Source organism: Corythoichthys intestinalis, chromosome 6 (assembly GCF_030265065.1).
Source record: "Corythoichthys intestinalis isolate RoL2023-P3 chromosome 6, ASM3026506v1, whole genome shotgun sequence".
Classification (NCBI taxonomy): domain Eukaryota; kingdom Metazoa; phylum Chordata; class Actinopteri; order Syngnathiformes; family Syngnathidae; genus Corythoichthys; species Corythoichthys intestinalis.
In genome coordinates this window covers 3,699,965-3,727,183 of record NC_080400.1, presented here as the reverse complement: position 1 = coordinate 3,727,183, position 27,219 = coordinate 3,699,965, and the positions used below count along the sequence as shown (strand labels likewise).

Genomic DNA, 27,219 nt, shown 5'->3' with positions numbered 1-27,219 from the left:
GTTAGTCATCTTGTTGATTTGTTATAACAAATACAGTACTTATATACAGTATGTTGAATGTATCTATCCGTCTTGTGTCTTATCATTCCATTCCAACATTAACAGAAAAATATGGCATATTTTATAGATGGTTTGAATTGCGATTAATTACGATTAATTTTTAAGCTGTAATTAACTTGATTAAAAATTTTAATCGTTTGACAGCCCTAATTTATACCGAAATGACCGGAATTCTCGTGCAACACCGGGAATCTGTCGAATATCACTTAAGAGAATTAGCGTTCAATTATCCATAATCAGCCTTGAAGCACACCGATTAATGTTGCTCCAAGTACACAAAAGTATGCTAAGTTTTGGTACACTTAACCAGGGTACCAGGGTGTATGTTTAGATTCCTTTAACTGGTATAAAAAAGAATCACTGTTGGGGGGGGGGTGGCACAATATATGTACTGTACGTCTTTTTAATTAGTGGACATTTGCCGTGATGCTACACCAACATTGAAAACGCGCTTAAATTTACTTTCTTACGCAGTACTCTTATGTATTTTGTTTTGATCAGTAAAATTGCATAAACTGGTGGCCATTATATGGTAGGCGATTTTCTCCCAGAAAATACCGTACGCAGAATTCGATACTCAGTAATTTGCCATGGGGATCTCATTTAGCACCAATATTGTCAGAAAAAGGATATTTTTGCATTTACCTTATTGGATGCCATTGACGGCACTAGACGTCCAATTTGAACTGTTTATTCGTTGCCAGCTTCCCCTTCAAATTGATTGAACGTCTACTCGTGATAAATTTATGTGGAAGATGGTGCATGTTGGCCATCAAAAGAAATTTACTAACCCTCAGTGCCATTGACAGCAGTTTATGTCCAACTCATTTGAAGTGGAATGGCTTACAGCGAATGATGACAATTTTCAATACACAGGGTGTTGTATGGTCATCGGCACTGAAGGAGTTTAAAAAAAAAAATTAATTCATGCATTGCTATCAAGTTAAAAATGTAGTACGTTGGCAACACTAGCTTTTGTAGCTTTTTATTTTGTGGAAAAACGCACAAAGTCGGGTCGGGGTTTAGGCGGTGGGCACGGGAGTAGCGCCCTGAGGGACATCAGGCTTGGCGCCCTTCTGCTCGGAGACGGGCGTGGTGGGCAGTGGCTCGTCCTTGGGTTCCACGATGCTGACGTGGTCGGGGAGGGGCTTCTTGGGTCCGATCTTGCCGCTGGGGTCCCAGGGCAGCATGATCTTCACCTTGATGCCCAGCACGCCCTGGCGCAGCAGGACGTGGCGGACGGCCGTGTCCACGTAGTAGTTGACCGGGTCACCGCTGTGGATCATCAGCCCGTCCACGAACTTCATGGACTTGGCGCGCTGGCCGCGCAGCTTGCCCGACACCACCACCTCGCAGCCCTTGGCGCCGCTCTCCATGATGAAGCGCAGCACGCCGTAACACGCCCTGGCGGACAAGACCATAAGTTCGAACATCTACTTGTGACAAACTACTTTCACGATGGAGAGAAGACGTCTAATCCATTTGAAGCAGGAGGTAGGCAGCGAATCAACAACTGTAAGGGTTGTGTAAAACTTGAATTATTGAGTTACCACTAGAATTTATTTTTCATGAAAATGAGCCACAAACAACAAAGGGATCCAAAATAAACCAGAAATGAGCAAAAATAATTAGGAAGTGGCTCAAAAAAGCAGCCAAAACAAGAGAAAGTGACAAAATTCCCCAGACACCCAGAGATGACCCAAAATAAACAAAATGACACAGAAAGACATCCAGAAATAACCAACAGTAAACAGGAAGTGATGCATAGATGCCCCGTAGTGAACAAAGTGATGCAAAAATGACCCAAAATAAACCAAGGGACCCATAAATAAATCAAAGTAACCTAGAAATGACCCAAAAATAAACAAGTCACCTGAAAATACTCAAATGTGCAGAAATGAACCATAAACAGGATGTAACCTAAAAATGACCCCCCCCCCCCGCACCCCAAAAAAAGAAAGACCAATACACTGCAACCCATCCAGAATTGACCTATAATAAACAGGAAATGACGCAAAAAATGACCCAAAGTAAACAGGTAGTTGTCCAATATAATAAACCAACGGGAAATGACCCTAACAAAATGACCCAAAATAAACAGGAATGATTCGTGATTGGGCGTCCATCATTGTCAATGGCACTAAAAGTTAATTTCCCTCTCAGACAAATGCCTCAGCGTCTTCACCGGGCAAAGAAACGGACATTGCTGGCGGAAACGCAAAACGCGGTCTGCCGCGAACGCCGTTTCTGATCCGACTCGTCATCGTATCTTCATTGAGGGGTGGTGATTTTTAAAAGCCCAACTTGATGACGGACTCTATAAACGACTTCATGTGTCTTAAAGTGCCTGACAGCATAAAAAAATATTAATATGTGAATTAGAATCGTATTTTCAGATTATTCGACTATATGGCGGAAAACACTCAGGTGACTCGAAGTCCCGCTCTGAGACCCCCCAATTTGGCCAAATTTCAAAATTGTCCAATATGCATTTGTGATACATCGTTGGAAAGCTTAAAATCTCAATTTTCTGGGGGAATAAAAATTTTGGACAGGAGTACATTTAAAGTGATCCTCTACCTTAAATACATGTAGGTTCTAATAAACCACAATTGTTCTCTTGTACTAACATATGTTAGAAACACATAAAATGTTTAATCAATGGCAATATTTCATAATATTTACTACATATTTTGACCGTTAGTTGGCGCCATGGTTTGCGGGCTCGCAGTGATGACGTCATTGGGATCTTTCCAATTGTGTAGCGTGTTCAACAATTGCTTATTGCTGCCTAAACTCGTGAAGTAAAATGCCACGATGTGCTGCTTTAGGATGCAATTTCCAGTCAAATGGAAACAAGGGGAGTGAAGTGAGTGGTCAAGGTGGAATTTATATTTTTAGTGAATAAATGTGCATAAGTGGAAGCTTTTCCCCCTTTTTGGTCCCTGTATGCACGCATCCTACCCACCACGCGTTACAACTGGCGTCCTAATATTTTTCCTGGATCCTCAGTCAAGTAAGCGATCAGTCTATTTTCTGGATCCGACGGTCCCACCGCATCTGCAATATTGGTTTCGGATCTGTCTATTTTTTCCCCCCGTCGGTCCCACCGCGGTTTTTCGGATCAGTCCATTTTGTGGAATCGACGGCCTGTTCGCGGCTGTGACATTGCCATGGGATCGGTCTAATTCCTGGATCTTCGAGTGAGTAAAAAACGCGGATTTGGATTACTATTGCCATCTTTTTTGTTGACTATTTTTTGAGGGAGTTTCCCCCAAATCATACCAAATAATCAAAGCACTATGGCACGCTACAGTGACGACATTGACTCTGACATAGACCTTACAACAACGTTGGAGTTCGTCAGGGAACGCGTGTTTGCGTACTGCTGAGCTTCCGAGTGAAGAGTGGTCAAGGTGGAAATATTTTTTGTGAATAAAATTTGCATAGGTGGAAGCTTCTCCCCTTTTTGGTACTTTTATACACGTACCCTAGCTACCACACGTTACAATGTACAAAACCTAGTGTGCTCTTTGGTCTGTACTGTATGTAAACCACACGACAGCTCTGGATGCTAACAATCTACCACAATTTTCAGACTATAAGCCGCTACTTTTTTTCCTTGATTTTAAATCATGCGACTTATAGTCCAGTGCGGCTTATTTGTTGATTTATTTGAGTTAATAAGTAACGCTTTATTGGACAGCGGCGTCATAAGACTGTCATAATTATGACGTCACCATCATGGGCATTACTGAATGCTTGTGTCATTAAGTGTCATCCAGCAAATTATGTCACTAACCCCATTTATAACACTAAATGACATCTGTTAAAAGCATTCATTAATGGTCATGACATTTTCGTGTCATAATTATGATTGTCTAGTTTAGTTTAGTTTATTCACACATCGTATCATGGTACACACATGAACATGGTCATATATACAAGCAGTTCATCTGACAAGATGTATGAAAGGGACACTCCGAATAAGCTATTTAAAGCTTTTTAGTAGGGGCCCAGTCAAACAACACACATACTGTACACACATTCATACACATACATGCAATTAACTATGGGAAATTTCAAAATTCTGATTACATCGGATTTGACATGTGATACCTTAGGAGTGTTATTCAAAGACAGCATATTAAACATACATAGCAAGGAGATGAGTTTTCAGTTTTTTCTTAAAAATAGAGATGGAGTGTGACATTTTAAAAGTGTTTCGTCCAGTTCATTCCAGATCTGTGGTCCTCTGCATACAATGCCAAAGCTTGTAGACTTTAGACTTCTGGTTTTTCCAGTGATGTGATTTTTTTCTTCTAGTAGTATATGTGTGCTGAGGAGTACTGATTGGGATGAGATCACTTAATTTATGGTTTAGTTTATGGATGACCTGATACATTATGCAAGCATTTTGAAAGTAGTTGTGTTCTTTTAGCCTCAGAAGGTGGTGGTGGTGAAATATTAATTTAGTAGGAGCATGGAACCCAGACCATGTTATGGCACGTATGACTTTTTTCTGTAGGGTTTCAAGCTTTTTTAGATAGGTTGGAAATGTGTTGCACCATATGATATTACAATATTGTAAATGTGGCTCAAATAAAGATTTATACTTGGGGAGAAGTGCAGATAGTGGGATATAATGTCGCAGTTTAAAAAACAGCGCAGCATATTTCGACAGTTTATTCGTGAGCTCATCAATATGTTTTTTAAAATTAAGGTACTCATCAATATGGACTCCCAGGAATTTTGTAGAGCAGACTCAATGGTTTCTCCATTTATGTTTAAGCAGATTTGTTTGATGGGCTGTTTTTTATTGGAGCGAAACAATTTGTTTTATTGATATTTAGAGAGAGTTTATTACATTTGAACCATGTGTCTATTTTCTTTACTTCACTATTTATGATTTGTGCAGTGAAGTGCAGAGGGATGTTTATGGAAAAAGAATAAATTTGTATCATCAGCAAATAGTACTTTATAAAAACCAGATGAGGAATTAACAAAGTCATTAATGTAAAGGATGAAGAGGAGTGGCCCTAAGATGGAGCCCTGGGGGACTCCATGATTGAGGAGTTTGTATGATGACTCGGAATTGTTAATCTTGACATACTGATGTCTTCCAGATAGATAGCTACTGAACTACTCTAGTGCTAGGCCTCTAATCCCATAATGTTGTCAATTGTATCGTGGATTTTTTCTGTTAGATCAAGTACTGCCATATATGTGCTATTTTTCTTTTTGAATCCATACTGCAATGGTACAATGATGTCTAGTTTGTCTAGATAGTTACTGAGTTTGTTGTAGACTACTCTTTCCAATACCTTGGAAAAGGTAGGCAGAATAGATATTGGTCGGTAATTGCTCAGATCATTTTTATCTCCAGATTTAAAAATTGGTGTGATTCGTGCAATTTTTGCTATTTGAGGCACTACTCCAGAGAGTAGTGATAAGTTGATACAGTGGGTAAGAGGTGCAGTGATAATGTTGGAAATGTGTTTCAGAATTATGTTAGAAATTCCATCTGCTGCAGCTGAATTTGAATTCTTCATGGTCATGATTATTTTATAGACTTCATCATAGGTAGTTGGATTAAGGAAGAAGGAGCCCAGGTAATTACCTGATAAATAATCTCTAAAGGAGGCATCTTGAGGCTGACTGATTTTACTAGATATATATCATACCAATAGAGGCAAAGTAATCATTGAATTTGTCAGTAAGACTTATTTGTGGTGGCTGTAATTATATTATTATCATGGGCAGGGAACACAGGAGTTTTTTGTTTTTTGCTTAGGACCTTGTGTAGTACTCTCCAACATTTCTTACAGTCACCCTGTGATGCGTTTATCAATTCTGCATAATGGTTACTCTTTCTTTTCCTGATGTGTGTAAGTTTATTTCTATAATTAATATATTCATTTTTATTATTATAATTAGGTGTGTTTATACATCTTTTGTATATTTTTGTGCTTAATCGATTTTAGTATACCCTTGGTAATCCATGGATTTTGATTGAATGTGCTGCATTTGATGGTTTTTTCAGGAATTGTCCTTTCAATCGAGTCACTTATTTCTTTAGTAAGCGTCTCAAATGCGGTATTAGCATCACTACAACTGTATATTTTATTCCATGCCTTGTCCTTCAAATCCTCACTCAAATTATACATAGTTTCTTCATTTAATATTTTTATTTCATGTTGTATGGGTGATGATTTAATATGAAGGTCAGCAAATAATACAATGGGGTAGTGATCCGAAATGTCAGAGAGTACGGCTCCAGACATAAGTGTAGAGTTTTGAATATTTGTGATGATGTTATCAATAATTGACTTTGTGGATTGAGTGACTCTGGTATATATGGTGTCTAATGACAGTCTTATGGCACCACTGTCAAATAAAGTGTTACCAAATACTATAACTAGCAGTTAATGAAACAAGCGGAACAGTAACCGAAAAAATAATTACCGCAGTACATGAATTTGATTGTTATTTACCTCTATAGCGCTGCAATGCATGCTAGGAGGCATGTCGGACAACAACAGTTTTGACAGCAGATGGCAGCAGAGGTTGACGGTCTACCCCAAGGGAGCAGTGATGGCCATATGAAGCTTCTTGAAGGAATTGCAGCCAATTGGTTCAAAGCTTCATGGTGGTTCATTTGGTCTTACGACAGTCATATGATGCCGCTGTCAAATTGTGTTACCGCTTAATATCTTTTGGTGTAAATATCCCATAATACACTGAGGACATCAGCGGCTTATAGTCCAGTGCGTCTTATCTATGGAAAAAATGCAGTTTTCGTGCCAAATTTGGTGGGTGGCGTCTTATAGTCAGGTGCGCCTTAAAGTGCAAAAATTATGGTACATAATTATATTGGGATAAGTTTAAAAAACGCAATATGCTTACCTTGAATATCTGCTATCTGAATATCTGAGTTTCCAACAGCGTACGCTCTCTCGCTGTGTTGTCATTGAGACTTTTGCCCAACTTTTGTCTTATCAGGTATTTGCTGCACGCATTTTTCCCTGAAGCTTGTCTTGTGAACGACCAACAGTGCTGTCCTGCTCCTCACTTTTCAGATCTGGTTCAAATACGAAGGGTAGAACCGACGACATGTTGGGAAAGCTAACGAGTGACAAGCAACGGGACCGGTGACGTCACGCACTGCGACGTAACAACAATGGCGACCTATCACTTAAAATAATTTTGCAAACTTTATTAAAGGGATCCTCTATTTTTAAGACAATTCTTAAAAAATGTTAGTATGAGTTGTAATAATTTGATATTAAAACCCCTCTTAATGTTTTTGTTTTAATAAAGTTTGTAAAATTATTTTAAGTAATAGGTCGCCATTCTTGTTACATCGCAGTGCGTGACGTCACTGGCGCCGAATGCCCAAATTCCAGCTCGTCACTCGTTAGCTTTCCCAACATGTCGTCAGTTCTACCCTTCCTATTTGAACCAGATCTGAAAAGTGAAGAGCAGGACAGCACTGTCGGTCGTTCACGAGACGAGCTTCAGGGAAAAATGCGTGCAACAAATACCTGATAAGACAAAAGTTGGGCAAAACTGGTGATGCGTGAGAGTGCTGTTAGGAACTCCGGTTGGAAGCGAGAGTGTATCCTGTTGGGAACTCTGGTTTTATTAGCAGATATTCAAGATAAGCATATTGCATTTTCAAACGTTTTCCCAATTATGTAGATTGTTAGCATCCAGAGCTGTCGTGTGCTTAACAGTACAGGCCAAAGAGCTCACCTTGTGTAATCCAGGTCTTTTACATTGTAACGCGTGGTAACTAGGATACGTGTATAAAAGTACCTGAAAGGGGAGAAGCTTCCACTTATGCACATTTATTCACAAAAAATAATATTTCCACCTTGACCACTCTTCACTCGGGAGCTCAGCAGTATGCAAACACGCATTCCCTGACGAACTCCAAAATTGTTGTAAGGTCCACGTCAGAGTGACTGTCGTCACTGTAGCGTGCCATAGTGCTTTAATTATTATTTAGTATGATTTGGGGAAAACTCCCACGAAGAATAGTCAACAAAAAAGATAGCAATACTAATCCAATCCGCGTTTTTACTCACTCGAAGATCCAGGAATTAGACCGATCCCATGGCAATATCGCAGCCGCGATTAGACCGTCGATTCCACAAAATAGACTGATCCGAAAAGCCGCTGTTGCACCGACGAATAAAAATAAATGGACAGATCCACAACCATTATTGCAGACGCGATGGGACCCTTACTTGACTGAGGATCCAGGAAAAATGTTCGGGCGCCAGTTGTAACGCGTGGTGGGTAGGATACATGCATACAGGGACCAAAAAGGGGGAGAAGCTTCCACTTATGCACATTTATTCACTAAAAATAATAATTCCACCATGACCACTCACTTCACTCCCCTTTTTTCCATTAGGATACATGCATACAGGGACCAAAAAGGGGGAGAAGCTTCCACTTATGCACATTTATTCACTAAAAATAATAATTCCACCATGACCACTCACTTCACTCCCCTTTTTTCCATTTGACTGGAAATTGCATCCAAAAGTAGCACATCCTGGCATTTTACTTCGCGAGTTTACATAGCGATAAGCAATTGTTGAACACGCTACACATTCGGAAAGATACCAATGACGTCATCACTGCGAGCCCGCAAACCATGGCGCCACCAACGGTCAAAATATGGACGAAATATTATAAAATATTGCCATTGATTTAACATTTTATGTGTTTCTAACAACATATTTTAGTACAAGAGAACAATTGTGGTTTATTAGAGCCTACATGTATTTAAATCAGAGGATCACTTTAATACAAAAACATTAAGAGGGGTTTTAATATCAAATTATTATAACTCATACTAACATTTATCTTTTAAGAATTACTTGTCTTAAAGATAGAGGATCCCTTTAAAAAAAAAAAAAAAAATTAAACAGCAAAGCCCTAACTGGAGGCAAGAGCACGCGAGAGAATTAAAGACGCCACGATTTTAACAAGATATCGCGTACATACCATGTTTTGATACAAAAACTCGATGTAGAATGTACCACTGAGTGTCAAGACACACCTGTGAATGGCCTCAGCTGGATTTTTAAAATTTGATTTTATAGGTGAAACGTGGTGATATAACAAGGGTCGCGATGCAGAAATCGCAGACAACAAGGAGTAGTTGAGATTTTCTTTTTCATTAATACCCTTTTAAACTTTATTTTTCATTTTTTTGATTTGGATCGATTATTATTGCGGAAAATGCGACAGTAACAAAGATAATACAATTAAGCGATTGTTATGAAGTAGATATCCGTGACTTTTTTACAGACGCCAAATTTTTCATTGTGACGTCGTTTAAAAGTTTAAAATATGCGAGTGCATTTTTTAAGTCTTTTTTTTTTAATTTAATATTAGACATCAATTAATGATTCTAAGCTAAAAGTCACATTTTGAATAATATAATTACTTGACAATGATTGACATCATTTTATATAAATTTGCGTCTGATAGGGACCAACTTCACGGAGGTGAAATGGGCGGGGCACCCTCTAAGGGTGGCTGTTCTCACCTTCGCACGGCCAACCCTCCCAGCAGCTTGTAGCGTAGAGATTCGGCTTGAGCGATGGCGCACAGCCCGCGGGTGGCCACTTTCTCAGCGTACAGCTGCAAACAAAGCCAGAGTCACGAACATCAACATCTCAATTGTGACATCATGAGCGGTCGCGTCTCGAGAGCCCGCGGGCCGCCATCCCTCACGTCCTCAGACAAATGCCTCAGCGTCGTCAGAAGCAGAGTCAACCCGGCCGGTCGGGGGCGCCGCCGGCGGACACGCAGAACACGCATCCGGAGCGGCGCTCTCCTGACGCCGAGCCGTCCCGTCGGTCTCGTCATCGAGTCATCACCGGACGGAGGGACGACAGCTCTCTGCTCCGACTAACCTCTACACTGCCTTCGGGGAAGCCGAACCTCTTCTGGACCACGGCAGTCAGCTCACGGATACGACGGCCTTTTTCTCCAAGAACATTTTGGGTCCTGTGGACAAAAAAGTTACACGTAAGCCTTTCGCGGTATGCAATAATTCCATTTATCGCACAGTAAATGAAAATGAAGGCGGTAATTTTCCCGCTGCGATTTTTCACCCCACGTGCATATGTGCGTGCACGTGCGGCAGATGTCCCGTTAAAAGTTCAGCTTCCTTGTTACCAACACCGCAATATGCTGCGACGAGGATTCACTCCGTTTTATTGACTTCTGGGTTTGTTCGTTTTATACATTTGAGTTTGCGTGACCATCATTCAATGGAGGGAGGCGGGGCCGAGTGCACTGTTGGCGTACGGCAATGAGCGTGCAGAAAATGGGACGGAAAATGATGATTGATTTCCAAGCCTAACACCACAGCCCCTGTGTGGGAATATTTTGATTTTAAACCAAATGAAAATGGCGAGGCAACCAAAAAAGGACGAACCAATCTGCAAAATGTGTTTGGAGGTTGTTTCAACAAAGACAAATCTACATGCTCATTTGAAACACTATCACTAGGGTTGGGCATCGTTTGAAATTGAAGGATTCTGGTTCCGAACAATTCTCGAAAAAAAAAAAAAAAAAAAAAAGCTGGGTCAAAAAATTTGTAGTTTAAAAATTTATTTGATTATATAAAAGAGCATATGACACGAGAAAAAAAAAAAGTCTTAAATGGCATTATTATGTGAATTAGAATCATATTTTGAGACGATTCGACTATATACAACAATTTAGCAAAGCGCAGATGACGAGAAATTAATCTTTTAATCTGCCGGTTAGCCACGCCTACCATTATAGGGCTTTAGCGTCCCCAACAGGTGGATGACGTCAGCGGTAGACTTGGCTCATCGATTTTACTATTCAGCCCATTGAGGGGAAATTATTCAGTACGAGGAAAACGCGACGAAGAAAGCCGCAAAATGTCATTGTTTCAGTGTCTCTACTCCAATATTTTTACAGGATATTCTTTTTACCCAAGTATTTTTCCCCAATAGCTATATAAATGGCTTGAGAAGGACCAGTCAGCCCGTCGAGGGGGAACTATTCACAACGAGGAAAACGAGACGAAGAGAGCGGCAAAATGTCATTGTTTCTGTCTCTTTACTTCAATATTTTTACAGGATACTCTTTTTATCCAAGTATTTTTCCCAATTGCTAAATAAATGGCATGGTCATGACAAATAAGTCTTGTGCTGAATGGAATATGAAATAATAAAAATGCATTTATTCAGGACGACATGGCAAAATGACTCCATAATGGTCAAAACTGTCGACTTTACCTTTACTGTCGCACCTCCCGAACGATATTTTATGACACCTAAATCGGACATATGTCATTTCCCTTCCCCGGCTTCGGAGAATGTAAACAAACGAGAAGGCGTGACAGCTAGCCGACATGCTAACCCGAACCGAGTGATGTTTCAAAGTCTTCAAAGCGGAAAATCACACATAGCTATCCTGGATTATTTGACATGACGACCCGGTTGTCGAATGTCTTAGCGGATCGGCAAACCGCCCGGCAGAGAGCAATTTACAGTTCGTTCCCCGGAGGAGGGTGGCTGGAGTTGTTGTGCAGCTAACAGTGCTGCTGCTAATGCATTAGGAGAGCTTTTTACATGCCCATCAATGATCAAACGTAAGTAGTCCTTCATTTAAAGGAAGTTTGTAGTGTTTACTTTGTAATCGCTGTATTCGTATTTGACATAATACAAAACAAGATGTTTACTCACTTCCTCGTAAATCCAATGGTCCCACAGTAAATATCCACGGTGAATGGGAACCTTTTGAAACTCCAAAAAGGCGCATACGCCTCTCCCTCATACAGAATGATTTTTCTGCTGGCGTGATGCGAAAAATAAACGTATTAATCCGCAAAATCAGCTGAATCCTTCGTCCTCATACACAACAGTACACTGTAGCGTGAAGAGGACGTCTTCTACCGTACACGTCACAGCGCCCTCCTCCTCAATGCGAGACCGAAGCCGGAAGTCACTCATTTTCCTGGCGCGGGATTCAAAAAACTAAATATAGCGATCGCTTCCACACACATCCAAGCGGTCCATATCATTCAGGAGCATAAAATACCGCGTGTATTATGATATAACATGCTTTTTCGTGTCACAGGCACTTTAATGTCTTCGATTTTTTTTTTTTTTTTTTTAATTAATGTGTATGAATTAAAAATGTATTATTATTTTATTATTATTTAGTATTACTACAATTAATATGAAATTTGTGAATAATATGAACGGGAGGCAGCAAGGAACGAAAACTGCGACAAGGATTAAGTCGACGAAAGAGGGGTGGCGGACACGGCCTCCCATCGGTCCTCAGCTATTCCCCATCTTCTGGATCGAATCAACTGGATAAACTAACCACTGAATTATGAACTAATCTACTGTATCTAATCAACATAACGATCACAAGGACACAATCGACAATGGACTATTGGGAAAACGAACAATTAAGGGGGATGGTTAAATAAAAAAAAAAAAAACAACAACAACAACAACCTTGTAATCACTACGCAATCTGATTGTCAAAAATTTCTGCGTCCTATGGTATACTTGGGGCAGGTTTCAATAAGCTTCGGCTTCTCCCGTCTGCCCTTTTCTTTTCGGGTTTAATTAATTGTAAACACATATAAATGCTGTATGTTTGTTGGATGTGTCATGCCTGAAGGGAAAATAAAGAAAAAAAGAATGGATGGAGACGGAGCAACAAAGTGTGGAGAAGATTGGGGAGTAGAAGCCACTTTTGGTTTAAAATATTATTTGCACTGATTTTGTTTAAAGCCTTCGTACAGTTGTTCAAGAGCAGAACTGATGCCGAGTTAACAGTTTATTTTCCACTGGGGTTGTGTGTTTTGCTTTTTTAAGACAGTTTATATTATTTGCACGTATTAGTGACAGAATGTGCCATTTCTGTTTGTTATTTATAATATTTTGTGTTTGTCACTGAATTAACAGGTCAGTTTGTTACCAACCATTGTGTGTTATTCAAACTCACCTAAGTCAGCTGGTTAGTTGTTATCAAGAGTACTAAAACCCTTTTCAACATTAGTCTGATAACTAAGTAAGGACGCTAAATAACTAATACATGCTCAGACAGGCCAGTATCGGATCGGAAGTTTAAAACAATATCGGTATCGGATCAGAAGTGCAAAAACCTGGATCGTGACATCCCGAGTCTGGATGACGATCTTTGTTAATAGCGTACCGCACGAATGCTACTTTTCGACCGTGACGTCGCATCGTAAGGCGGAAGTGGGACGCTATAGACCCGCCCTCGCATAGAAGCTATGTAATTTCTGCTACTTTTCTCCGGTAATCTATCAAAAACGAACATGCCAATCACTCATTGCTTTTTTGGATCTTGTAGAAACGACTTGACATTACGACATATGAAGGTTGTTTTCTTCATACGTTTCCCGAAACCAAAAACTCGGGAGGAAAAAACGATGAATCAACTTGCGCAGACTTGTAACGCCAGCTCAGTGAACCCATTCACAATTCATATGCAGTAAACATTTTGTTGGGTTGGTATGGTCTTTCAGAGGAAAAAGAGGTAAGCCATATTGATATTTTTAACAGATTTTTTAGCGTGACGTTGTACCGTGCTGCTTGTCTGACAATGAATGACCTGAAAAGAATTAAAATGGTATCCGACTGCCACTGTTACCTTTTCTGTTGTTAAAAAAAAAAAAAAAAACTAGTAAGGGGGGGAGTGTAAATAAATTATAGAATTAAGATTTGTTATTAATGAAAGAATTAAAAGTGTTCATTGGCTGTCACCAAGTAGCATTTGCGATCGCTACACAAAAAAATATAAATTACCCCCAAGAACGGTCAGAGACGCAAGACAACCAGAAGACATAATATATAAGAGACAGGGCTGGTGGTAAAGGATAGCTTGTTGAAACAGGTGAATGTCATTGTCAGTCGCGTCGATAAAAAAGATAAGGCTATGCTTAGGTCGGCTCATTTTTTTCGTCTTGTTTAGCCCTCGACACTCAAGCCATCTTTTTAACTCAACGTTTTTATGTTCTTCCACATCTTTACCAGTGAATTTGGCACCAGGGACATTATTTTCGGACAGAATTGGTAGGTTTAGCTCTGTAAACATCTTCATACACGACATCCATTCATTTCCTATAGACCCTACTCACCAACGTCACAGAATGACGTGTCGCTGTATCCGGCCGCCATATTGTCAGTCAGTGTTTATCCGTTTTCTCAATTTGTCGTGTAATTTATAGTGCAATTCATGGAAGCCCCGGTGCTTTCAGACGCTGTAAACTCATTGGATGCGTTGCATAAAAGGCGTTATGTGGAAAAGCTTCAGTTTATCCATTCGCCAGATCCATATTTGATGCCTAAATCGATATTCTTCGACCTGCTGTCTTCGCCCTCTCTGCCTGACATCTGCTACCCTGATATCTACAACTATCTTGTCCACACAAAATCAGCCTATTCTCACGAAAGTTTGAAAAACTTTAAGAGCAGCACTCTAAGCAACATTACCCCGTGTGACCCTTTACTTCTAAAATGGCGACAATCAATAAAAAAAAAAAGTTGACTGCGATGGCCGACGCTTCAACGATAGGTGGATATTGGACTATTTCTTCAATAAAACACGCAACAACTGTGTCTGCCTCATTTGCAAAGAGACAGTCGCTGTTTTCAAAGAGTTCAATGTGACGCAATATTGCCAAACAAGACACGCTGACATCTACGACAACATTACAGGGAAGACACGCAGCAAGAAATTATAGCAACTTGAAGCTAGTTTAATTTCATAGCAGCAGTATTTCGCAAGAGCCTGAGTGCCGAAAGAGAACGCCACAAAGACGAGATTGTTGAAATTATGAATTAAAAAAATTATAAAGACAAATGTGACACACAGAAGGGCTTGCTAAAAATTTGTTTAAATATATTGTTCTATGTAAATCAGCCAAGGCAGCCCCCACACATTTTTACCACACCAAATCTGGCCCCCTTTACAAAAGGTTTGAACACACCTGTTTAACTTCTTTCACTTGGTACCAGCTAATTATTATTCAAATAATAATGATGGTGGAAGAAATAAGCATCTTGAATTTGAACCTGTATGTTGTCGGCGATTAGCCTCGCAATGATCTTAATTGTGGTTGTCAGCCCAAAACCCTCTATATATATATTAAATGCATCTTACCAGATATAAAAGGACTACTACATAATCTGTCGTGATCGTTTGGTGCCCAGTTTTGTCGTCGAATTGCAGCAGTCCATCTCGCTCTCCTCTCCGGGTCTCTCGGAACACGGTAGAACTTCAAGTCTCTCCGTCTATCTTCTCTGTTATTTCAACCAACCGCCACACACGCCTTCACCATTTTGATTATTAATGTTAACGAGCAGAGAAACACGCCATAATAGGATGAATTTACGTAGCCGTAGTGCTTAAACCCGACGAGCTGACGGACAATATGGCGCGGAGGCGTGGTTGTGACATCATGTGAGTAGGGTCTATTGGGGGCAAACGGTAGTATGCCCACCCCCCCCCTTAGCAACAGTAGCTGAAGCGACGTGTTGCTTGCGGTACGCCACAGTCATCTTTTAGCACCTAGTGGCCAGTGTTTGAAACGCAAGTAGCACAAGAGCTGATTTTTTTGGGGGCTTTCAGAGCAAAGTCCTGAGCACAAACATGTCAGACGAGGTCCTGAGCCTCGCGCTCACCTGGTGGCGAGGATGATGATCTCTGTCCTGGTCGGGGTGACACGCACCTCCACGCCCGAGTAGCCATCCTCAGCCAGTTCGCGAGTCAGAAACTCATTCAGCTCGGCCTTGAAGATTCCATCGGAGACGAACTGAGGGCAGAAAATTACCCGGTGAGCACATTTGTTCGTTCGATGCCAGCCCTCCTACTTGAAACGGACTGGACGTCCATCGCCGTCACTGGCAACTGATGAGTAAATAGCAGTTGCTTTAATATTGATAACATTTTAAAATCTGGTGAGAAATAAACTAGTTATGACTTCATTTGATTGTTAATGCATCGACTTCGATGGGAACGTTGCCCCTACCAACATGGCCTCATTAAAGTTCTCATGCTTCTGCCGTCAATCCCAATGAGTTTATCACCAGTAGATGTTCACTTGATATGGATTGGACATATAAGGCAGTCATTGGCAGACAGTTAGTTAAAATATCAAATGTGCTCTTCCTCTAGCCGAGATACACCCTCTCATCTTTACATGTATCACTATTTGATGCCCAATGGACGTCAAGCGCAAAAAGTGCCACTGCAACCTGCTACGAGTCGCTAGCATTATTAGAAGCAATGCAACGGCTTCTACCGAATAACAAAGTTGCTAATTAGCATGGCTAACGTACACCGTGCTCACATCATAAATAGCTACCATCACGTCTTCCCCATTACGTAAAGTACAACAAAAAGCGGCAAGCGTTGCTCCGTCGGCTAGCTTGGCGCTACCGCCGCCGCCATGTTCGCGAGCCGCCAGAAAGCAGCGCGACACCGGCAGTTAGCATCCCGTGCCATCCTAGCCGAGCGGACGCGGACGAGACAAAGACACGCCACGGCGGACAAAATCACTCTTGTTGCCTTCTCTTCGTACGCTTATTTCCGAGAAATAAGGCTCCGAAATGGGGAAACTGGCACTTGCCTTCCTCTTCTTGGAGATCTGCACCGCCATGTTTTCGCAGGCCGTAGACAGGAAAGGACGACAGACCGATGCGGAAGTTAATTTATACAACATGTGACTACTTCCTGTTACGTCACGCTTGGGACTTGTCGTTTTCTTGGTATTTTCAGTCCAACTGTCTTCATGTGATAACAAACAAAATGAAAGCATGTTATTGAAGTTCATTCAGAAATATTTATATTTATTTAATCTTTTTTGTCTGTCTTTGTTTCAGTATTGAAAGGTCATATTGTGACTATTTCAAATTATTTAAAGAGTTAATATTTTATTTCATGTAAACTTGTTGATTTTTTGTTTATGTATTTTGTATTGTTTGATTAAAAATAATATATAACAATATAAATATATATACAAATAAAATATATTTAACTTTTTTTTAAACTTAATTTAGTCATTGATTATTTTTTAATATGAGATTGACTGTTTTTGTAAATCTCTAAAATGTACTGATAATAAGAAAGGAAAAGTTTTTGGAAGTATATCGCATAGAGCAGGGGTCGGGAACCTATGACTCGTGGGTACAGACTGTGGGTACAGATTAGTAATCTGTGGGTACAGATTACTAAACTGTACCCACAGATTAGTGGGTACAGGTTACTAAACTGTACCCATAGATTGCTAAACTGTGGTTACAGTTTAGTAATCTGTACCCACAGATTACTAATCTGTACCCACAGTTGAGTAAACTGTAAAAACAGTTTAGTAATCTGTACCCACAGATTACTAAACTATAACCACAGTTTAGCAATCTGTACCCACAGATTACTAATCTGTACCCACAGATTAACAATCTAATTGTTAATCTGTGGGAACATTTTAGTAACCTGGACTCACAGTTTACTAATCTGTACCCACAGTTTACTAATCTGTACTCACAGTTTAGCAATGACAGAACCCCCCTCTCAAGGGACGGCTCCAGAAGTCCCAAGGATTGAGCCCACCGAGGGCTACTAATCAGAGTCCATGGCCTCATCCTCTGAGGGCATTGGTCAATCTCAGAGTCCATGGCCTCATCCACCGAGGGCATTGGCTCTATCTCCTCCTCGCCAGTGGAGGAATCAAGTACCAATGGCACAGGGTTGGGTTCAGAGTCAGATGTAGGCATGGGCTGAGAGCAAGCTGCTCTAGGTCGACCCCGCCGCATGGACGGTTGGTCTGGATGGAGGCGGTGGAAGTCTGATATGAGGGTCCGATCTACAATCCGCCCAGCTGGAACCCACATCCTCTCCTCAGGACCATATCCTTCCCAGTCCACCAGATATTGGAGGCCCCTGCCCCGGCGGCGTGACTTGAGCAGGCAGCGAACTGTGTAGACAGGACCCCCGTCAACCAGGCGAGGAGGGGGAGGTAGTGCTGCATTGGGGACCAGGGGACTTTCATGGACTGGCTTTAGTTTGGAGACATGGAAGGTTGGGTGAACCTTCATAGACCTGGGTAGTTTGAGTCAGATAGCTGATGGGCTGATGACCTTCTCGATGGGAAACGGACCAACGAACCTGGGTGCCAGTTTATGTGATTCCACTTGGAGTGGCAGATCCCGGGAAGAAAGCCATACCTTCTGACCCACTTGGTATGCAGGGGCTGCAGTCCGCCGTCGGTTGGCTCTGATGGAATAACCAGAAACAGACTTTAAAAGAGCAGTGCGGGCTTGAGACCAGATTCGGCGACATCTCCGTACGCAGGCTTGGGCGGAAGGGCAGGAAGTGTCTCCTTCTTGGCTGGCGAACAGGGGCGGTTGATAGCCGAAGACTGTGTGAAAGGGAGACAGGCCGGTGGCAGAGCTGGGAAGGGAGTTGTGAGCGTATTCCACCCACAGCAGATGTTGCGTCCAGGAACGGGGGTTTCGTGAAGCCACGCAGCGGAGGGATGTCTCAAGCTCTTGGTTGAGCCTTTCCGACTGGCCGTTTGACTGGGGGTGATAGCCTGACGTGAGGCTCGCTGTGGCTCCCAGGAGGTGCGTGTTGGTTTAGCATAGCCATTGAGTCAATCTCGCAGCGAATCAGCGAGCGCGCAGGTCACGCAGTGAATCATGGGAAATGTAGTCTCGGGACAACACTGAAGTGGTGCTTTGTAATCTGTTCGCTTGTGTGAAAAAGCTACATTTCCTCACGCCATTAGACGCCAATTCCTGCCGAGAGCTGTGCCGAGCTGTGTTCTAACTTTTCCATAAGAACTGCTCCATGTGTTAATAAAGAGACAAGGTTGTCAGCGCGTCGTGTGTTCGATACATTTGTAAACAAAAAGCTCATAACAAGACATGCACAATCCGTTTAAGAGACGCTGGAGTGGGAGGCGAGGAGGAGATCGGCGAGAAGCAAAACTTCGTGGTCGAATGTGGCGGCAGTCCGCTATTATTTTGTTTTCTTATTGTTGCCACAATAAAGTGGAGAAAGCCATCGAAGACTCATCTCCTTCTTTCCCCCCAACGTTTTTATATTATTATTTTATATGCACGAGAGCTGCCGGATCTGCCAAAATGAACATGAAATCTGATTATTATTTTTTTTAACAATGTCATCAGATAGACAAAAACATAACATTATGTGCAAATGCCTGCATCTTCAAATCATAAAAATAATAACAGCCTATATCTTACCAATGTTGTAATCTCAATGGGTCTTGTATCCATTCCATGTCAGGTAGTCTAGGTACATTGTTTGCATTCTGGTTAGCGTCTGGTTAATACATGTTAGATCCAACATAAAATTCCAAGCTCCTCTTTTTCCTCCAACTCTTCAAAAACTTGGATCTCCTCCCTTGCGCTCGGTCTATCGCTTATATCGCTGTTTGAATCATTGTTTGAAGGGCTTTGTTTGTCGGCCGTATGTATGGAGCTGCCAACGCTGTTCCCGGTGTGACGTATCACTTCCGGGTTCGTCCTCTTTCAGGCTCGAACTTCGGAAACGCGATTATTTTGTCAAATATACAACATATAAATTATTTTTTCATGCTTTATTTGGTGGACAATGTTTAATTACTTTACTTGTGACCCTATTTGGCATGTGAAGAAATTAGTTCACACTACAGCTTTAAGAGTGATGTGATGCTTCTGCTCATGACAAGCATTGCATTTTAAATACTTCATTGCACTTCTCTTGATTAGTGGAAAGTTTAATAAACCTTACTAGGTAGAACAGAGGGTACAAAGACTGTAATAGTGACACGCTTATGGTTCGTTCCGCACAGGCGTTTATTGTTTTAAATTCCGGTATTCTTCTGACGATACAGATACTTTAAAAATGACGTGTTCGGGGCATCTTTAGTTGACATGATAGTAAGGGGCGCCCTAACGCCCACTTTACTAACTTGACGTGGAAATGAGCGGTATGAATCGAGTAAACTAGCAGATTTTTAAATTTTTTTCCTCAAGGGCGCTTGTGCGCCCCCAAATAGATTGCGCCCTGGGCGGTCGCCCACATTGCCCATAGCAAAAACCGCCTGTGGGTCCAGTGATACTAATGCGCCGGCGCGCGTGCCGAGCTCATGGAGCAACCCCTGCGTCGGTGCGCATATCGCTACAAGAAAATCACATGACCGATGCATGAACTCATTGAACTGTGTCGACACAGTCATGACGCGGTAAACTGGTTCAAAAGGAAGCGCGTCTGTCAACGCGATGGAGCTGCTGAAACAATCCACATCTCACGGTTACTTCCTCGTTGTCTACATGCTGTGGAAATGGACGTAAGACAGGGAAAACGCATTTGTCATCTTCCATTCAAAATACAATTAATTTTAAGGTAAATCTTAGTTTATGAGTGTGACGGGTGCACGCGGGACCCTCGTTTTTGTTGCCTTGCCTTCAAGAATACGTGCTGGCATTTGACCTGCTAACTCAGTGGTCAGAGCAAACGCCGGTTGTCCCCGGCGCGTGGGTTCGAGTCCTGGTCAAAACATGTTGAACGGATCGCGGCGCGTTACCAAAGCCTACTATTAAAGTTACTTTTTTTTGGCTGGTGAAGTCTCGCATTTGTACTTTGTATATGACTAACCTGTCATATACAAACAGTTGCCACCTCCTCAATGCTGAAGCATGATTGGGCCAAGCATGAGAATGAAGTTTCTGATAATCTTCCCACAGTCACTTTTTTGGTCATTTATTAGAAATCTGTATTTAAGCTATAATTTATTTTTTGTCCACTTCAATTTCTTTCTGATGGGCTATGGTAGCACTTAGATGACGAAGCGGGGAGTCAATGAGGCAATGCAACTGTAGATGAAATTGCAAAAGTGCAACGATGCATGGCTGAGCCGAACATGAACCAAAGCTGAACTGAGCCAATGGACATCTTCTCTAAACCTCTTTCAACTGGAAATTCTTGTGCATGCTGACATCGTTGGTTCCATGTGAGTGTGTTGTCCACAGCAGGCTTGTTTAAAAAAAAAAAAAAAAGTAACCAGCTACATTTTAAACATTAAAAAAATATATGTTTTTGAATAAAATGTTATCAGAACAAAAAGTCCACAGGCATTCCTCATTCACCCATTCAGTATTACTTACATTTTCACATTATAATATATGTTCACTTAATTTAAAGATATGGAATAATGCAATATGAATGCAAAGACTTAAATGATTTGATTTTACATGCTATGTCATCAATTCAGTGTCAGTCTGTCAAGTGGGTTGCCTGTAGGGACTTTTTTATGTCCAGCAGGTGTCAGTATTCAACGACACAGTACCCACACTGTGTCAACACGCTTCATGAGGTCTCACGGACCCATCACTACGGTGGGTGAATTATGCCATACAAAGGGTCACCACACAGGTCCCCCCAGAATTCACCCACAGAGGACGCCAGGCGCAACCCGAATCAACAGAACGGAACGCATGGGTTGCGCGGCCGGGGCGTCTGTGGAAGACGACCGAACAGACGGTCAGGCAGCCGTCCAGGACGCCAGATGCGGGACGTCCGAGCAGAACAGTCTGGAGGACGCCCAGGAAGAGGAGCGCGCCGTGCAGCACTACCCAGGCGAGGCCGGAGAAGCGGACGCCGAGAGAGCGTTGCTCAGCAGCGGTCGAGGAAGAGGTCGAGACGTGCGACAAGCAGTACCACCCAGTCGAGGCTGCAGACGAGGGCGATGGGCGCGGCGGTCGAAGTCGACCGGTCGAGGCCGGGGACGAGGGAAACGCCGAAACTGTAGTCGAAGCGACGTCATCGTCGTCCAAAGGCGGCGGACGAGGAGAGACGTCGGGGGCGACGTCCGCTTTGCCTGGCACGGCCAGACTGTTCTCCCTGTATTTTTCAAACACTGAGATAAAAGTCTGGGACCCAGCCCATTAACGGCCTCTCGAGCAGGTACAAAATCAATCGACAAATCAGATTCGTTTATTTGCGTGACGTGTTCTAAGTGAGCAACGTCACTCTTGCGCGTCGGAAGTCGTCTCCACAACAACACAGATGGTGAACAGGAGAGCTGAGAATATGTTCCAATCCACGGTAAAATCAGTTTTAATTGACCAAAAACACATCGACACGAGTCATTGACAACAGTCTGTCTCGCGCTAGCCATGTTGAATAAACTCCGCTCTCCTCGTATGTTTCCTTCCGCGCGCAAGTCCCTCGTCCTGCCCTCGTCACTTTTCTAGCGTCACGTTTGCCCATCGCTGATTGGTCCACTCCGCTGTCTGTTTGCTGTGGCTTGCTCCGCCCTGGAAATTTTATCCGCTGAATGGTGGCCAGACTCAATAGACCCCACTCACATGACGTCACAACCACGCCTCTGCGCCATATTGTCTGTCAACTCGTCGTGTTGACGCATTACCGCTACGTTAATTCCTCCTATTATGGCGTGTTTTTCTGCTCGTTAACATTAATAATCAAAATGGTGAAGGTGTGTGTGGCGGTTGGTTGCAGTAACAGAGAAGATAGACGGAGAGACTTGAAGTTCTACCGTATCCCGAAAGACCCGGAATGGAGAGCGAGATGGACTGCTGCAATTCGACGAGAAAACTGGGCACCAAACGATCACCACAGATTATGTAGTAGTCATTTTATATCTGGTAAAATGCATTTAATATATATTTAGAGGGTTTGGGGCTGACAACCACAATTAAGATCAGTGCGAGTCTAATCGCCGACAACATACAGTTTCAAATTCAAGATGTTTATTTCTTCCGCCATCATTATTTTTTGAATAATATTTAGCTGGTACCAAGTGAAAGAAGCTGGCCTCGTCTCCGGATCATCAGTTAAACAGGGGTGTCCAAACCTTTTGCAAAGGGGGCCAGATTTGGTGTGGGAAAAATGCGGGGGGCTACCTTGGCTGATTTACATAGAACAATATATTTAAACAAATTTTAGCAAGCTCTTCTGTGTGTCACATTCGCTTTACTATTTTTTTTTTATTCATAATTTCAACAATCTCGTCTTTGTGGCGTTCTCTTTTGACACTTGGGGTCTTGCGAAATACTGTTGCTGTGAAATGACGGTGACAATGCCGTGAGAACTCATTGGCCGCTTTACTCCAGAGGAAATTAGTTCAGCTTCAATTCTTCGATGCACTATCAGTGGCGCCACCAGGGGGTGGCCAGGGGTGGCCATGGCCACCCCTATAAATTGGTTGGCCACCCCACTGGCCACCCCGCTTGCCAGTATATCGTTAGATTGTTGTAGCATCAGTTATGCATTTCTTTCCAAATGAATGCATTTATTTTGTTTTGTTAAATGTAGGGCTGTCAAATTTATCACATTAACGGGAGGTAATTTTTTTTTTTTCTAAATTAATCACGTGAAAATATTTATCGCAATTAACGCATTTGCGGTACGACTTATTCACCCATTGCCGCAAACAGCCTACAATGGCGCCGTTTTACTTGAATACAGAGATAAGAGGCCGAGTGGAGTAGATACAAGCATTCATTGGGGCTGTGCTTTGAATTGGCAAAAGCTTTGTCATCTCTCCCACAGCAACTATAAATATTGGGGGAAGCGACGTGGGGAAGAATGACAAGAGTTGATCTTTTTCTTATGACCCTGTAGTGTACCCAAAGCAGAGAACATATAGCATTTGCAGCAACCACACACAGCCATGGTTGCACCACTTCCCATCATGCATTTGGGCAGAACAGTTAAGTCGCTACAGCAGGGGTCAGCAACCTTTTTGGTGTGGAGTGCCACTTTCAAATTTTCTTGTCAATCAGTGTGCCACCCCAAGATTTATGACGCGCATCCGAATTTTTATATCCGGCAGAGCTGTAATTTTACTCCAAATAAAAAAAACATGGACATACATTTAATTTGTATAACTACCATTCGTCTTCATCAATTAACTAAAAACTAATGCATATTGTAAAAAATATCAAAACTTGAAAATAAGTGCAACAGTAATAACAGCTGTACAGCTGTACCATTTTATGCAAACATATCACACACACACACACACACACACACACACACACACACCCCAGCACGCAAAGGGGAACAGGTGTGATTCTCAGTGCAGGTCTCCCACAGTACAGAGAGCCTTCAAAGTCAGAACAGCCGACTCTTACATTTTGTCTTGTTCACTAGCTTAAACAGTGAATTATATGCACAATTTTATATTTTATATTACACATATAAAAGATGCCCACTTTAATGTGTTCCTTGGCCCTGTTTTCTATGAATTTTCATGTTTTGTCTCGTAGTGGCGTTTGACACTTGTTGTGCGACACACAACACTCTCGAGGCATAATGCACAAAAAGAGCTACCGGAAGTAACCAGGCAACCAGTTGTTACCGGTATCCCCAAGGAGCCGCTGTCCGCTACAATATGATCGGCTTACTAGTTAAGCGTAGAAGAGGAATTGGGCGTCTGTGCGAGAAAAAGAGAGGGAGGAGCAAAGGAAGGTGTTGAGAGAGAGCGGAGAGCGCCGTGAAAAGGAGAGAAGAGGCTGTGTCCCCCGCTGGTTTTTGTTTTGTTTAATAAAAGTCTCCAGTAAAACGCCATCCAACGCGTCACAGTGTTTTTATACACATTGCCACCTCTCCGAAGTAAGCACCGGACGAATCGACGGCAACGAGCCACGTTAATCGCCGGTTCACTCCATACTAAAGTGCAAGCATCGCTTCACCCGCTGCCCTGACCTGACAGCTGGCAATCGGGGTCCAACCGGAGTGTTGCGATGCGCCGGGACAGGGGTGTACAGTCCCGTATCTTAAGCGACCGGCCTTCGCGCCGGGGCGAGTGTGTGACATCGAGATCTCAATTCAAAGCCCGGCGCGGACGCCGGCGATTCGCCGGCTGTCTACTCGCTTACTAGCCCGCCGGCCTCCACGCTGGGGCTTGGAGTAACAGCACTAAAAAGTGCAGATTGGTGACAATGTGTACTTCCGCCAGCTCTCTGACTGGTTGGCTTCGTGACACGTTAGTAGCGGGTGCTGAACTGAGCGCGCAGAATTGAGTGCGCAGAGGGGGAAAAAAAACGACGAGTGCAGGAATCGAGAAATTGAAGAGCTGGAAGTGTGCTCAAAATCCATAATTGTTCGCAAATAACGCTATAGGCAGAGGGGTCGGGAGGGACGCTCCTGTAAAGCCCTAAATAACAGGGCGTGCAACTAAAAATGTCTTAATTTCAGGTAAAAAAAAAAAATGATAATAATATTTTGCCATGCGCTCGCGTGTTACTGGTTAACCCATCGCGTGCCAGTGCTGACACGCGTGTCATAGGTTGCCGACCCCTGCGCTACAGTATCATTTTCTGAAAGCTCAACAAGTACACTAGATGGCAATATTTAGTCACAATATACAAACTCACATTTATCCTTTAAGAATTACAAGTCTTTCTATCCGTGGATCCCTTTCACAGAAAGAATGTTAATAAAGTTAATGCCACCTTGTGGATTTATTGTTATAATAAACAAATACAGTACTTATGTACAGTATGTTGAATGTATGCATCCGTCTTGTCTTATCTTTCCATTCCAACAATAATTTACAGAAAAATATGGCATATTTTAGAGATGGTTTGAATTGAGATGAATTACAATTAATTAAATTATAAGCCGTTAACAACTCGATTAAAAATTTTAATCGTTTGACAGCCCTTGTTAAATGTACACCTTATGCTTAATATATACGTCTCACAATAAAACAATTGTTGTGGAACTCAAAATGTTGACTGGACAGTTATGGACTATGCACATTTAATCATTAGTAAAATCAAATATTTCACAATACACCAAAGTATATCAGTAGCCATGTCCTTAAGTCTTTCCGATAGTTTTCCCCTGACCTTTTTACTGCAATAATATAATGAAAACCTGAAATTATGGCTTTTAGTTTTGGCCACCCCAAGATTTTAAGTGGCCCCATCTGGCCACCCCTATGAAAAATTTCTGGAGGCGCCACTGTGCACTATGCACTTGAGATGTTTCCTTGTTGATCTTAATCAGAGGTACTGAAAAGTTGTCTGTATTCTCATAGTGTTCATCAGATAATAAGCCGATGTAACGCGTAATAGTGCCCCTGCCAACTCGCGACAGTGAACTTTAGTTCCCACCCCATATCAAAGAAACTAAATGCTTAACATTACACCCCCAGATCAAAGAGTCAATTATTTATTTCTTTATTCTGCCTTAGTGGCAGCTACACCCAGTACATTCGCACTCCAGCCATTTGTATCAGGCCCATCTTCAGATACATGCCCATCGTTCCTTCTATTTCTTCTTTGTTGGTGTTTATGGATCTTCTATGTGTTTGAAGGCTATACTCATTTGCGTTTATTGTGAGTGACTCAATCATGTCTTCAGACACAAATTGTCGGAAGCATTCCAATGGTGTGTGGAGGGAATGAACTAGAGCTGTCCCGACTAGTCGACATTGTCGACGTCATCGATGACGTAAATCCGTCGACGAGCGCAACATCCCGTCGACGGTTAATAAAGGGTTAAAAAAAATATATGCGTGGAAAGTTCAGAATGTCGGACGCCCTCTGTATGCAAGCGGGGAAAGCGGCACAAAGCCAAAAAAAAGCGCACCAGTGTGTCCAAAACATTGACTTATTTCAAAGAAACAAAGGAAGGTACACTCTTTCTGTCCTCTCTTCAATGCCAAGCTTGGCTGCACGTCGGCCGTGAATAAACACCTCAAGCGCCGTCGCCCAGTTTGTAAGTCCATCTAACTAACAAACGACATGTTTTATTGAAGTTGCTAAGCCTATCGCGCTATGCAATGAGTCCATTTATCGCACGGCAAATAAAAATGAGGGCGGTAATTTTCACGGCTGCCTTTTGTCGCTGCGCACGTGCGTGCGTGCATACATTGGTGCGTGCGTGCTGATGGCTTGTGAGACTCCTTTCTCTTATCAACACGCTGTAGAATTAAAGTTCAGACATATCAAATAAGAAAACACATCTATATTAAACATTGTAACGTTAGCATTGCTACACTGAGGTGAATGCGGGGGGGGGGGGGGGGGGGAGGCAACCTACCGGTACTTTAGCCTGCTATGAAAC

At 42.3% G+C, this 27,219-nt stretch overlaps 1 protein-coding gene across 1 annotated transcript; it reads right to left on the bottom strand.

The window, feature by feature from the left end:
• Nucleotides 1–1,029: 1,029 nt before the first annotated feature.
• rps3 (ribosomal protein S3) lies at nucleotides 1,030–16,883 on the bottom strand. The gene is made up of 5 exons (XM_057839288.1): nucleotides 16,742–16,883; nucleotides 15,795–15,925; nucleotides 9,999–10,092; nucleotides 9,629–9,723; nucleotides 1,030–1,464 (listed from the first exon to the last, which is right to left on the bottom strand). Exons 1-5 carry the CDS (start codon nucleotides 16,832–16,834, stop codon nucleotides 1,083–1,085), a joined length of 795 nt encoding a protein of 264 aa, XP_057695271.1. The 5' UTR covers nucleotides 16,835–16,883; the 3' UTR covers nucleotides 1,030–1,082.
• Nucleotides 16,884–27,219: the final 10,336 nt, after the last annotated feature.

Excerpts from the sequence above, each read along its gene's own strand:
- rps3 (XM_057839288.1), bottom strand. The coding sequence starts at position 16,834 with ATGTTGTATAAATTAACTTCCGCATCGGTCTGTCGTCCTTTCCTGTCT. Across the intron at positions 10,093-15,794 it reads ATCATCATCCTCGCCACCAG|GACCCAAAATGTTCTTGGAG; the intron begins GTGAGCGCGAGG and ends TTTTGTCCACAG. Across the intron at positions 1,465-9,628 it reads GGAGGGTTGGCCGTGCGAAG|GGCGTGTTACGGCGTGCTGC; the intron begins GTGAGAACAGCC and ends CTTGTCCGCCAG.